We start from the raw sequence: 13,569 nt of genomic DNA on the forward strand, positions 1-13,569 counted from the left end.
TTGTCAAGCACTGCCTGGTCCTCCACAAAGTCAAAGGAGGCTCCCACACAGAGATCAAGTTTGGAGAAGCTTCCATGAATAGAGGTTTCCCAATACCTTTCTGGATATTTGAATATTTCTTTCTCTCATCATCTCCCCAGCAAACTCCTCCTAGGGGTTTCAGCCTCAGGGGGTAACTTTGCTTTATGTTATAAACCAGACAGGATTAAGAATTTATTAATTTTGAAATTCATTTTCTCTATTTATATTCACTAATGCCACACAAAACATTGTTTGAGGAATTAAGAGTATTCACAATGCACAAAGCCATTCAGATGCCATCCTGCTTTGCATACATTACAGCTGATGCAATTAAATGTTGGAACATGGCATCATCGTATGTGAAAAAAACCAATCAGCCAAATAGCACGTAGAGGACATAACAAGGAACAGCAATTGCTTCTCAGGAGAGTCCATAATCCCTGCAGTATTGTAATCATCCATCAGGAAGCATGCAATTAAAGGAGGCCTCTCTGACCCTGAGATTAGCTCAGCTGGTGGGAACAGGGTGCTAATAATGCTTGGATCCCCACATGGGCTATTCACTTAAGAGCTGGACTTGATGATTCTTGTGGATCTTCCAGCTCAGAATATTCTGAGACTTTCAGTGAACCTCTGTTTTTTTGTGTTTTGTTTTTTTTTTTTTTTTTAGCTATAATATTACATCACTAAGTATGGAAAAGAAACCTAGCGGGACTCGATTTTTTTTTTTTTCATCTTATTTTCATTCTTACTTCATTCTTTATTTTCATTTTCTTTTCATTCTTACTAAGTAGAGGTCTTTTCAGTCTACAGATTATTTTTGATAATTAGATATAAAGATATAATTTTGGATGAACCAAAACAGTGCACCCTTACTGCTTTCCATGAATCTGGCTTTTCCTTTCAGTGGTAAATGGTGCTACCTTTGACTGAATGCTTTTCTGACTGAACAGCATTTTACCCTCGCTTTTTCAGAGACTTCATTTTTAGTGTCTTGGAATTTGACCATCTTTGGGGCAGGGCTTGGCACAAAGGCAGAACCTAACAACAATCTGAATTTTCAGACTTGCATTTCCCAGAGCTGGAAGGAGCTAAAGTGGCATGGAAGGAACATGTTAACATGGGATGGGGGTTCTGAGTAAATAAAAAGCTTTATAGGAGTCCTTCCCTCCTCAGAAGCCTGACCCAAAATGGGTTAGCAGGAATAGAAAGAACATCTTTCTGTTTTTCTTGGCTAAACAGCTGTCTCAAACCATGTTCTAAGAGTGAAGACAGACTCGGAGGAGATGATCACATCCTGCAAAACCTCTTTACTCCTAAGAAGCACTCTCAGTCTGGAAGATAGAGACTCCTGAGTTCTAATAACATACTAAACTTTGAGCAGCACAGCATTTTGGAACGCAGTTTGTGTTACCTATCACCCCTGAATCTTCATTTACTGTTTTTTTTTAATAGACTGTTGCCATTTTTGCAGAGGGAAGAGTAAGAAACTTCCAAACTTTATGTGCAATGATAAACTGAATTTGAAAACTTCTCTCTTCAGATGGACTGAGGGTGAACCTTCTGGGAGAAGATTCCTGTTTGGACTGCTCACTGACCTTGGAAAAAGGGCAGGTGATATACTCTACCTTCTACTATTAATGGAAAATGCAGTTTTAGCACTTTTGCAAGGTGCAGCATATTTGAGTCTTGCTGACAACTATACCAACTTTGTTCTTGCTCAGCTGGGATACATAGGGCTCAAATATACTTGTGCACACTTACAAAGTAATCTCAAATAAGCACCTTGAAAACAATTTTACTTCCAGCTATGTCTTAAGGAAGCAGAATAAGGATGCAAAATGGCACATCAGACACACTCTTACACATACACACGCTAGCATAAAGTTTTAATTTATATCTCATTGTGAGAATTATTTCTATAATAGCAAGGTTACAGGCTATAAGATTTCTTGAAATTAAAACACGCCAAAAACCAGAGCAAAACCAGTAGGAAAATGACCTAATTCAAACTGAATTGCATTTTTAGGAGAAATCTGAAAGACTCAGATCATACAACCTGAAGGTTAAATATAGTTTGGCAGATTGCCAGCTTCATTAGGCACACTTAAGGGGGATTTCTGTTATAATCTTATATTAGAACAATCTGCTACTAAAAAAGCACAAAACCAATTACCATATCCAATATAAAGCAAAGAGACTACTTACTTAAAAAGAGGACAGAAAGCTAGAGAATTGCTGGAAAGAGATGTCTTCATTTTTAAAAGATTCTGACCACATTACTTTTTAGTGTCAAAAATAAAGCAAGAAATGCCAACTTCTACCCCATTCTTATAAAAATTGTCCCCATCTTACCACCTATCCTGATTTTTTCCTATTGGTTTTCTCCATCAATTCCTGGTTTCCCCTCTAATTTTTCAGTCCCTTGATGCAATTCTTGGCAATACAACATAGCCCCATATGTCAATACTGGCAGACAGGATACATCCAACAGCTGCTACATCCCTGCACCTCACTAAGACTTCACCTGCAAGGGCTCTGCCGCTTTCATCCTGGCTCCCACTCTTCTCCCTTTCTCCGTCCAGCACAGCAGCTCTTCTCTGGCTGGGAAGGCCAGCAAGTGCTGCCTTTCCAGACCTAGTGCAGCTGCCTCTGCGCTCTCCGGAGCAGCCAGAAGAGGCTGCCCTGACAGCAGAGTGGAAAGAATGCTTCAGCATAGTGAAAACAAAACTCTTCAGTCTGACATCCTGGGACCACTCAGGCAGTGACCAGCGGCAGATGATCAAAACCGGGCTGCTCACAATGAAAGGGCTCCCCAGCTATTCGCTTACGAGTCACTCAAGGGCACAGTGATTATTTACTGCACTGTCACGAAAATGCTGCTCCCTTAGATTGCCATCAGAACAAAACTGCACACTTTACCCTGATGACATGAGAACACTGCCCCAAGAAATGCAGAAGTGTAAGATTTTTGCATATACACACAGATGTACATATGATTATTTGCATACACACATATACATATACAATGCATAAGCTTTATTTCAGGAATAAACCAAATGCAATTACTGTGCACCTCCAAAAGGCAAGAACTACAAGAGACACAAGAAAGACACAAAATTTTGGCTACTTCTAATTAAAACTAGAAACATGAGGTTGCCCAATTATGCTCCCATCAGCATTCTCCTTTTCGTCAACACACAATATTATATTCACAAGGCTGCTGATTACACACGCTCTATTCCAAATTATATAAGAGTAGAAGAATGTGAAAAACCCATTACCAACAATCAGTTCATTGTATGAGTTCATACACAGATTTCCCAGAATTTCCTACCGTTCTAATTGCTGTAGGGATTCCAGATTCATCTACCGGGCCAATCCCTGCATAATGTGGAGCTTTAATTACTGTAATTTTTTTTTCTTCTTCTGAGGATCTACAGATTGGTATTGTACTGGTGGTGGTGGTGGTGCCAACATTCTGAACATGCTGTGAGTATGTCTCTGTGGACTCTGTAAAGATAACATGACAGAAAATTGTGTAATGACAGAATAATCATGCTTGGCAGTTAAAACTTACTTCCCCACTTCAGTACACTGTACAAAGGCTGACAATCTTAATCAAATACATATACATCTTTTAAAGAAATATCACCTTAACTAGGGATTTGCCCTACTTAATGTTACATTAACAGAATTATAAACTTATTTAAGGACCAGACAAACTATTAAACTCAGAATTAGAGTAAAAGTACTTTTTCACAATGTCTTGCTCAATAAATAGAGAAATAAACCCCACAAACATAGCAAAATCTGTTGAGAAAGGCTGCTGCACCTTTCTCCTATAAATCAAACTTCTGCACCTTTTCTACCCATTCCTTGGAAACCAGTGACATAATTTCAAAATTTCCACCCACCAAGTCTAGCAAACTATAGAAAATTGCTGTTCTGTAACACAGAAGACAGCCTTGCACAAAAACTTAAGTCATATGTGCTAAGAAATATGAAGTTTTGATGCATGAATATTTTTAAGAGAAAAATCCTGACATACAGTGTTCTTCCCTTAATGTGTGTTGATATATTTATGGGACTCCTCTATGTATAATCCATAAAAATGGTTCTTGGTTATCCAGCACCTGTAGAGCAATCTGATGATCCACCTACAGTAATTCAGGTGAAGTGTTCAAGCTGCTACTGTTTTATAGTGACCTGCAATATTTCTACCCTTCCCCCTCAAATCTTCCCTTAAAACTAATGAAATTAATACATTACTATTACCATTTCCTTCTAAAATGCAGAACAAAGGTTAACAAAAAACACCTCAGCGCTGGGATGTGAGATGAAAATTTGTATTTCTGCAGAAAACACACTCTTTCCTGTGTACAGGAAAAAGAGCCCTACTCCTTCAGGGAGCAGGTTTCAGTAAATTAGTGGGCTGCTATTACAAAGCCTCTATTTTCCAAATGCAGGTACAGTGAGACAGTTCCACTGCAGGATAAATGAATGCAGGGAGTGAAAATATATGTTCTAACACTAATGGTGACAATAAAAATTGACTTTCATGTGGCATTAATATCCACTGATTATTCTGAAGAAAAATATGAGTTGTAATATGAGCCTGCAAAAGGAGCTCCAGTGACTGAAAGCTCTAATTTTAATTTGAGTATTTCTGCTCACTCCCATTGCAGTGCTGGATTTGGCATGGCTGTTTCAGCTGTTTACTCAAGTCTGAAATCCTGTAAATAATTCAGTGCTACACATATATGGCGAGGGGCAACTCTGTGTGGCAAACGTCTGAATATTTGGAACTTTTTCCCAAAATGCACGATGTTAAATTTAGAAAACATTTTGGATTTGATCCTTCATTCTTCATAGGCCTCAAACTGAAGCCATCAGGGGGATTTCTACATGAGCAAAGAGAATTAAATCAGGCTGTTACTGTGGAACACTGAAATTCAGCATCATATAAGAGTGAAAGTCTTGGGAAAATATATATTTTAAGTATATCCAAAACCAGTATTGATAGATCTTTAGATCAGCAAACTGGAAGCACTCAAAAACCCTAGAATTCTGGGATGTGGAGTAACCCATGTATACAGTTTTTGTACTTATCACTATGATGACAGCAGCATTTGTCTAAGATGTCTCAGAGCAAGAACTGTCAACTAATTTCCCTGCAAGCACAAAAAAAAGGTAAACTGTGGGACCACGTTCAAGTTATTTTGCATGTATAATCTTTTCTAAATATGCACAACACTGGTAGAAAAAGCAGCAAATAAATTATTCTCTTGGCAAAACGGGATTATGCTGGCAAAGAGCCTAAGGCTGATAGTATTTGGTTTGTGTTTAATTTTTAAATTAAAGATGCCCAAAAACATACATGAACAAGTTTTAGATTGATGTGGCTTTAGGTTTTTAAAAGCCCAGAGTCTCCCTCTTTGTTGACAATATTTCTGCTGAAGAATTAAGGAAGTTGTAGGGAGGAGCAAAGTACAAAGTGGGCCCTCAGTTTCTTATGGCATAATCTGAAAGGGCTGGACAGGTTGAGCTATTTGATAGATGCCCTTTCCTTGGTAAAGCCAGCAGGAAATTGGCAAGAGGTTAGCTCACACACCTGGGTTATAAACCTAACAGTAACTCCAGTTCAGGATCACTACTGTACCTAACAATAAATGCCATTATTTGTTTTTGCATTTACTTCCCAAGGTAGATGAATAGACAATACCTTCATTATGGATGTGAAGCACTCTGCAATTGTTTGCAGTCTTTACCACATGAATCACAACACGTTGTGTAATGTATAAAGCAAACATTCTGTGTGAGGCTTACCCATCATCCTGCCATGCTGCATGATAACAATGTTGGAATTGAGTGAAGCTGGTGGAGGGTAAGCTGAAGAAGGGGAAAAAGGCCTTTGAAAGTGACTCACTGGGCTGGCAGCAGTGCCAGAATTCCCATTCACTGTGATCTGAGCCTGAGAGAGACAAAACAACATCCCATTAAACTACACACAAAGCTCTCCAACTGCAATCCCAAAGAAAGAGTGATGCAAGTCTGCCATCCACGCAACAATGCCCAGTTGTCAGGTACACAGCCATAATGGCATCTGCATTCACTGAAACACAAAACTTATCACCAAGGGAGCAGAGCGTGGTCCTTCTACACCTTGAACCTGCCCTCTTCTCTCCTTGTGTGTGCTGGCTGTGGCGCATGCTGCCTTGGGAAGGTGACAGAGAGATCATGGACAAGGCAGTGAAGGTGGCACAAACAAGGTTTGCAGATGTCTGACAGCTACATAAAATGAAGATGGCAGTAAAAGCTCCCAAAACTGTGTGACAAAGGCTGTCTGCCACAGATCCCTCACACCGAGAGACATATTCCCTTAGCGCACATGCTCAAGCACTATGGATATTAATGGGAACTTCTGGGCAGACTGAAGGGAAAAGTCTCCTTAGGACTAGCTGAGAAGAGTGAAAAAAATTTATTTAAAAAATGGAAGCCAGCTGGAGTGACTGAGGCATGCTGATATGTAATCTATCACAATAAAAATAAATAGCACCAATTAAAAAAAATCCACAAACACAAAATGACAGAACAGAATCAAAAATGGGAGAGCTAAGCAAACTGGCAAAAGCAGCAAGCACCTAAAGCCATTTAGGCTTTAGTCACTAGAGGCACTACACAAGAGGAAACTATCTGCCCCCAGGTTTAGAATCCCTGCATTGGGGCTGCATCAATTTTATGGGGAGTACTGAAAGAATCAAAACTGAGATGCTGAGAAAGCACTGAATGAAATAAGAGGGTAGTGAATATTTCAGCAAAAAAGCAAGCAAAGCTCTCTGCAACATCTCCTTTAATGCAGAACTGTTCTTTAAATCTGAATTAGGGAACTAAAAACTTTGCTCAATTTTATATAACAAATGAACCAAAATATGTTGCAGATGTAAACAAGAGACTACCTGAAGTAGCAAAGCATAAATAAAACATATTAAAATGCATATTATTTCTACAAATAAAAATTAAATTATTTATGACCTTCTGTATGCATTTGTATTTCAGAGATTAGAGAACTGATTTGAAATTTTTAACACCTCGGCCTCCCATAGCTAAGAAAGAAAAAACAATTTCTGGGTCCTATGCAGACATCATGTGAACTCCTAGATGCATTCAGGGATTTGTCATTTTAAGGATGCCAGTTTTCAGAAATAAGCTGAAAAGTTTCTGTTGTGGTGATGTCTCCAGTGAAAGTTTTGTGTTTAAATGTCTCCTCTCTTAATAAACACCAGAACCAAAAGTAAGTTGGTTTTCTTACATGATCCTCTCCTGCAAAAACATCCAGCTTTGGAGATGTAAGAATAGAAAAGCTACATAACTCAAAGACAGCATTTCAATGAAGGCATGTTTTCAGATAAGGTCTCAAACTGAGGCCAGCTATCTCTCCTCTACTTCAGGTGTTCACCCATTCTCTTCTCCTACATATTGTCTTGGTGGGAAAGCTTGTTTCCAGGGAAGGCAGGGTGCAACTATGTGCAGAGTCTTACACCTTCTTACTCATTTACTATGGCTTTTGTTTCTCTGAGCAGAACTGGTGAGAGTTCTTTGTAGACTGGAAAGATACTCCTATGAATTTTTGAAATAAAAGAATGAGATATTCCTGAGAAGGGCTTTACCAAATAGCTCAGTTAGACAGCAAGGCATTTACACTAAGTAGTACAAAATCTCATGAAAACAGGACCCACACACGTAGTTGAAGGACATCAGTCATAAATGCTTATGTGGCATGTTCATATATGACATTTTTGGGCTTGCTTCTGAAGGTCTTAGATATGATCTCAGCTCAGCTATAATTTCTCAGTTTCTAATGATTATCTCTTTGAGGAAAATGTCTGTGAAGGTGGCCATTTCATTTGTTCATCTGCTGCATCTTGCACGGTTTACATGGTTAGCCAAGAAGACAGTTTTAAAAAATTTCAAAGGCCTTTTCTTCCCTTGGAGTAATATGGTAGTAACTGACATTTCAATCTAAGAATGTGACACTTTAGGTCCAGATTTTACAAGGAAGTGAAATCCTTTAAGATGCCTGTTCATGAATTAGACATTTTGCTTTCCTAGGTCATCTTTGTGGGAAAAGAAGACAATATGGGAAAAAACCCCTGTTCAACCAAAATGCACCTATATTCCAATTTACTGGGAAAATAATTATTTCTCATGATGTTTCTTTCCCTAGCAACCTCCATCAATTTTTTTTTCCTCCAGTTTACTTAACCTGTCCTCCACTGCAAGTACAGCCACCTACTTCTGCAGCAAGATAATCAAGATCTTGTAAAAATTCCTATGAGGTATCAGCTTTAAAATTCCTCTAATTTGCCTGAGCATCAGAAACAGTAGCTCTCTGGATTTTTGAATCAGAACAGAAGGTGGCATGTATCTGGGACTGGAGATGCTTTCTAACTTTTCCTCTGCTGAGACAGGGAGAAGGGGTCCCAGTATGGATGTCTGAGCAGTTCTTTGCAAGAATGCTGCACAGTGCACACCTGACCTCAAGACGTTGAATTAGGTTAAAATACTTAAAATCAACTGAAGCTCAAGACAGTCATGGAACTTGGAAAAAAGCAAAAATCTATGTGTACTTCCATTTCCAAGTTTCCATTAGATTCCACAATTTCAAATTACATAAAAAAGAGCCACCTATGGAAATTATTTTATAGGGAAAATGTTCATACTTGGAATACAACCAGAAAAAATAATTTCCAAAACCAGCTGTTCTCTCCTTTTAACTCCAATTTTAAGCATAGGCCCAAACAAGAATTGCAACTCTCATACTTCTGATTTTCAAAAAATCTGTAATCTGTGACTAAAGGTAAAGAAAACTGACCAGTTTTACATTTAGCTCTCTTTTGCCTTGAATATTTGTCAATTTTGTTGACTCAGCTCTTTCCTGATGCTGCTGCCTCTTCTTAGAAGTTGCTTAACGACTTTTTTGTCTAGTCTCATTAAGAAACTCAAAAATAAACTAACATCCCCTACGTGGACATAAAGTCTTTCAAGCATGGTTATATCTTATGCAGGTAGAGTGGTGGATGGCCCAACACTACATTACTTTTATCATTCTCCCAATGGTTTTCCCCTACAAAATCAACAGCAATCTGAGAACGAAGATCATTCCAGGATTAGAGCCACTACCAACACGTGTGTGTGTGCCACCAGCTTCCCCATTGTTTTCTCATTTCATGGATGCATTTTGAGCCATCTGGCCCTTCTCTACAGAGTGGGAGATGATGAATTTTCTACACTGCAGAGCTGGGTTTTGCCAGCAGTTTAATTTCTATGAGATTCTTAGGACTACTTGGGGATTTTTGCTCTTGGGTGAGTTTCTTTCCATTCGGCTTTGTCCATTAACAGTGAACAAAGGTCACACTCATCCCTGCCATGTCTAAAAGAGAAAGTGGTGGTCAGACCTGACTATTACATAGCCTTCTACTGGGAGAATAACCCAAAAAGGGAAAGAAGGACCAACTGCTCACTTTAGCTTGCAAAAAAATGATGCTCAAAGAAAACATATACAGTTAGCTGACAATTTTAGAAGTAGGCTACAATAAAATATAAAGATTCCATGCTTCCCATAGCTAGTAAATGGTCATGGGGTGACTCTGTCTGACCAGTCTCTACTTATTATGGTATCTTTGGCTACAAGTACTGTGTTTTATGCGGATTCATAGTAATGATTCTTAAAAAAACCCCAATGTTTTCAGAGCTGTGTTACAGAAGTTAAGAATTAAAGCTTTTACATGCCTGCTATTATTATTATTTTTTAGCAGCATCCAGAGCAATGACAAAAATCATTGGCTTTCCAGGTGACTATGTGCAAGGTTGGACTCAAAATACTTTTTATAAATTATACACAAAGCTTAAAAAATAGATATACTGTTTTTTCTTTTCAGGCTTGAAAATTACTGTATGCGCAAGTATTTATACAAAGTTTGAACACTGCTGTGACCCAGTAAAACTTTGGATTCAGAACATCTCTCTGTTTTGCAATTCAGCAATGAATTGCTCAATTTAAATGAAGGCTTTGTTCTGACTCATTTTAATCAAGTGGATAATCTCAAAAGAAATCAAAAGTGATCTGGGTTTGACCCAGATTCCATACCTTCTTTTTCCACATATGTGAGTATACTAAGGTACAGAAAAGTGAATGTATATATAAAGTGTCTAACTGCATACTGGTTTTTCCCTTGACTTAACCAAGAGAAAAGTAACAGGACACTTGAATAGTTCAAGATTATTTATGCAGTTCAGTCCTGTAAGAAACTGTGCTTAGGAAAGGAAAAGGTTAATTAGAGGAGAGAAGACCAGTTTTGTCCAGTCATCATGGCTGGGGAAAAAAAAAAACCTGCATTAAATACTGTGAACATTTACTATGAATTTACAAATAACATTACTGAAATCTGCATCTCAGTGTAAATCAAAAATGGTGGTAGTCCAGACTCCAAAAACCTGCAAACTGTTAACAATATTTTAAACAAATTTCTTCAAACTCCATGGAATGCTTGCTTTTAATACTTTGGAACAAGTATTTCTTGAATTTATTTTCTTTTAAGCAAAGCGTTTGATACACCTTAGCTGACCACATAACTGTGCAATAATTTCCTACTCCCAAATCTGCTACGCCAATGATTTTTTTCTTTTTTTTTAAACAACTGTTACAAAACACTGTCAGACTGTGACCACGGAAAATTACTACCAAGATACTTGTCTGTGTAATGGGATAACAGACAAGCTCGAACTCTGTTCCCCTCTGACAACCTGTTTGAACAAAATGGAGGAGGAAAAAAGGAAGCATAATTACATGAGAAGTGGCAGCAGTGTTGGTTAAGGTGGTGCCATCTGACACAGCAGACATCTGGCTCAAGGTTGGGGAAGGTGTTTCAGAGCAGTCAGTGGTATCATAGCTACAAGTCTGCAGCTCATCTAGAATGGCAGTGGAGCACTCGCTCAGCGTGCGCGAGGAGCACTCGCTCATGGCAGAGTCTGTGCTCACAGAGGCTGCTTCGTTCCTGTTCCTGTGGGCAGCACTGGCAGCAGCCAGGTACGGGCATTTATATGGACACTGGGACAGGGCTGGGGGCTGATCAAAGCGGGAAGGCAAAAAATCATCAAGTGTTGGCAAAGAATATGGTACTAGGTGGGTGCCACTGTCTGGTGAGAAAGAGGCTCTGTTAACTGGTACCACAGGAGAAGGAAGAGGCAGTGGAGAAGCTTCTGTTGCTGTTTGTCTGTGTGTCTGTGAAGCATTTACCTCCATCACAGGGGCAGTTACTTTCTGGTTTCCAAGCTGAGATTTGAGGGAAAAAAAAATAAGAAAAGAAACAGATTACTTAATGAATAAAGAACTTTTCCCTTCGCCTCTTGCTGGGTGTAGGGGAATTACAGAAGTGTAAGGTTTTCAGCCACCCAAGGAAGTTCACATTTACAAAGATTAGGAAATAAATCAACCATGCTCTATATTAGAGTAGGACAACATGAAAGAAATTAATTCATAAAGTACTAGTGGAAGCAATGCCAGAAACCATAGTGTGCTGAGGATGAATATTCATAATGTACTGCAATATTAATGATCTCCACTGTGCATTGAGGGGGGTCACACTATTTTATTCTTCACATAAATATGAGGCTAGAGAATGTCATGCCCATGTAGTTTTCAAAGCAAAAATGTATCTATCTGCAAGTCTGATCTTGGTAAATGTTACTCTTATTTTGTCAAGGATAGGTATGATTTTGAAATTAACTGTAACATAAAAACGAGCAGGACTGCCAGCTATACAGGAACACAATAACTATTCATATGATACGCAAGTAATAGGTGGTAGAATTTTTTGCCTCTTGTGACTGAATACATCTTCTCTACTGCCTCCCTAATAGAAATATTTGGATGATCTTAGAATTTCCAAGCACCCTGGAAGCACCCTGTTACAATCTACTCTATAAGGTGTACGCATAGAAGTCTTTTCAACATTAGAAGACGTAAGGATTGTGAGGGTAACCGGTATAAATCTGGGAACAAAGACTGGGAGCACAAGAACAGGACATTCTGAAACAAAACATGCCAGTTTGGATTCAGCACAGTTCTTTAAAAGTAGAAGGGAACAGTGTCATGAGAGTGCTTCTGAAAACTGCCACACAATGTATGAGCTTTATGTTCTGTCATTTCAAATCAGTCACAGGGCACTCAGTTTAAACTAGCCCTGCAACTGGCTTTTTGCATCTGCAACTTCTTTTTGAACTAAAGCATGTTGGCATCTAGTATTTGTTAAACAGCTACACAAATCCTTCTATACTGCCTATTAAGCCACAAGCTTTCCATTAATTCCTAAGTATTCAGAATGCTGCCTACTTCAGCACTAAGGGTTTCACTGTTGATAGGGCTGAGGACATCTGGAATAGCTACTGGAAAAGAGTGTTTGGGATTTCAAATTTATGTAAAACAGAGGACAATAAGACACTAAATGTAGTAAATACCACTATAAAAAGAAACATTCAGTCATCCATATCACCTTGTTATCAGTAATATGGATATTTCCTATGCTTAGGCTAGGCAGATGTCTTTAATCATTCAAAAAATGTTTCAAGCCATCAGATTAAAATACCATTTTGGCATTTTAATCCAAAATCTGAAAATATCTTCTAAAGCCCTTATGGAAGACTTGGAACACAACCCAGATTATGCTACTTACAAGAGGTCACTGGGGTTCCAGTTGCATAATTCTTGTTGAGATCAACTAGAATTTACACAAATAACCTTACTGAGGTCAATGGGACCATCCCTACGAATAAGCATTACAGAAAAGAATATTAAGTATGTGAACAGATATCTATTACTTGTCCCAATTGATTCAAAATAAATCTTTGGCATCATTGGATTTCTAGGGTACACAACAATAGGCAAAAGCTGCTGTTAAAATCTGCAGTCAAAACAGTGAAGAAACTTAGTCAAACAGCTAAAACCCAAATCTTATTCACAGCAATGTTTCAAATCCACAACTGAACAGCCGTCAACTTAATCTTTTCATAGACGAGATCTGAACAGATTACCTCTTAATTAAAATAATCAATAACTGAGTGCATGACTGTAAAAGGACACAGGATTTTCACAGAGAACTAATTTGCCAATGGAAACTTCCAAAGAACAATGGAATACTATTAAACATAATGTCATGAAAAATTAGGATGATTACACAGCATAATATATTTAAGATGTTAGCATTTACAAACACATATTAGAAACTGTAATTTCACTTCCCAGGTACATAAAGGGGAGACAGAGTCATCATTCATGATGACTTTCATCATCTATGTCATGAGATCATCATATCAAGATCTCCAGGAAAAGACAAGAACCAGGAGATCATGCTGTAATTATGAGGCAGAGCCAAAAAGAAGCTCTCAAGCTCTTGAGATCACTTATTCCCAAGTTACATATTAATGAGCCAAAATGTGTAAATTAATCTCTATATGTTAAAATAACAGGAAATCTTGGGGAGTTGAGAA

The 13,569-nt window shown here is 38.3% G+C and overlaps 1 protein-coding gene across 19 annotated transcripts in view; it reads right to left on the reverse strand.

The window, feature by feature from the left end:
• The window catches only part of SORBS2 (sorbin and SH3 domain containing 2), a 145,806-nt gene that overhangs the window by 50,579 nt on the left and 81,658 nt on the right, over nucleotides 1-13,569 (reverse strand). For 8 of the 19 annotated variants that reach the window (XR_009486243.1, XM_059844653.1, XM_059844654.1 and 5 more), the window contains 3 exons: nucleotides 10,871-11,356; nucleotides 5,851-5,995; nucleotides 3,359-3,534 (listed from right to left, as the gene is read on the reverse strand). Coding sequence is in view for 18 of the 19 variants with exons in the window: in XM_059844653.1 (XP_059700636.1) it covers nucleotides 3,359-3,534; nucleotides 5,851-5,995; nucleotides 10,871-11,356 (807 nt within the window). In the remaining variant the exon portion in view is untranslated. Of the gene's footprint in view, nucleotides 1-3,358; nucleotides 3,535-5,850; nucleotides 6,026-10,870; nucleotides 11,357-13,569 lie in introns of all 19 variants that reach the window. The other 11 variants (XM_059844665.1, XM_059844666.1, XM_059844661.1 and 8 more) reach the window with 3 other exon arrangements.

Source organism: Haemorhous mexicanus, chromosome 4 (assembly GCF_027477595.1).
Source record: "Haemorhous mexicanus isolate bHaeMex1 chromosome 4, bHaeMex1.pri, whole genome shotgun sequence".
NCBI classification, from domain to species: Eukaryota; Metazoa; Chordata; class Aves; order Passeriformes; family Fringillidae; genus Haemorhous; species Haemorhous mexicanus.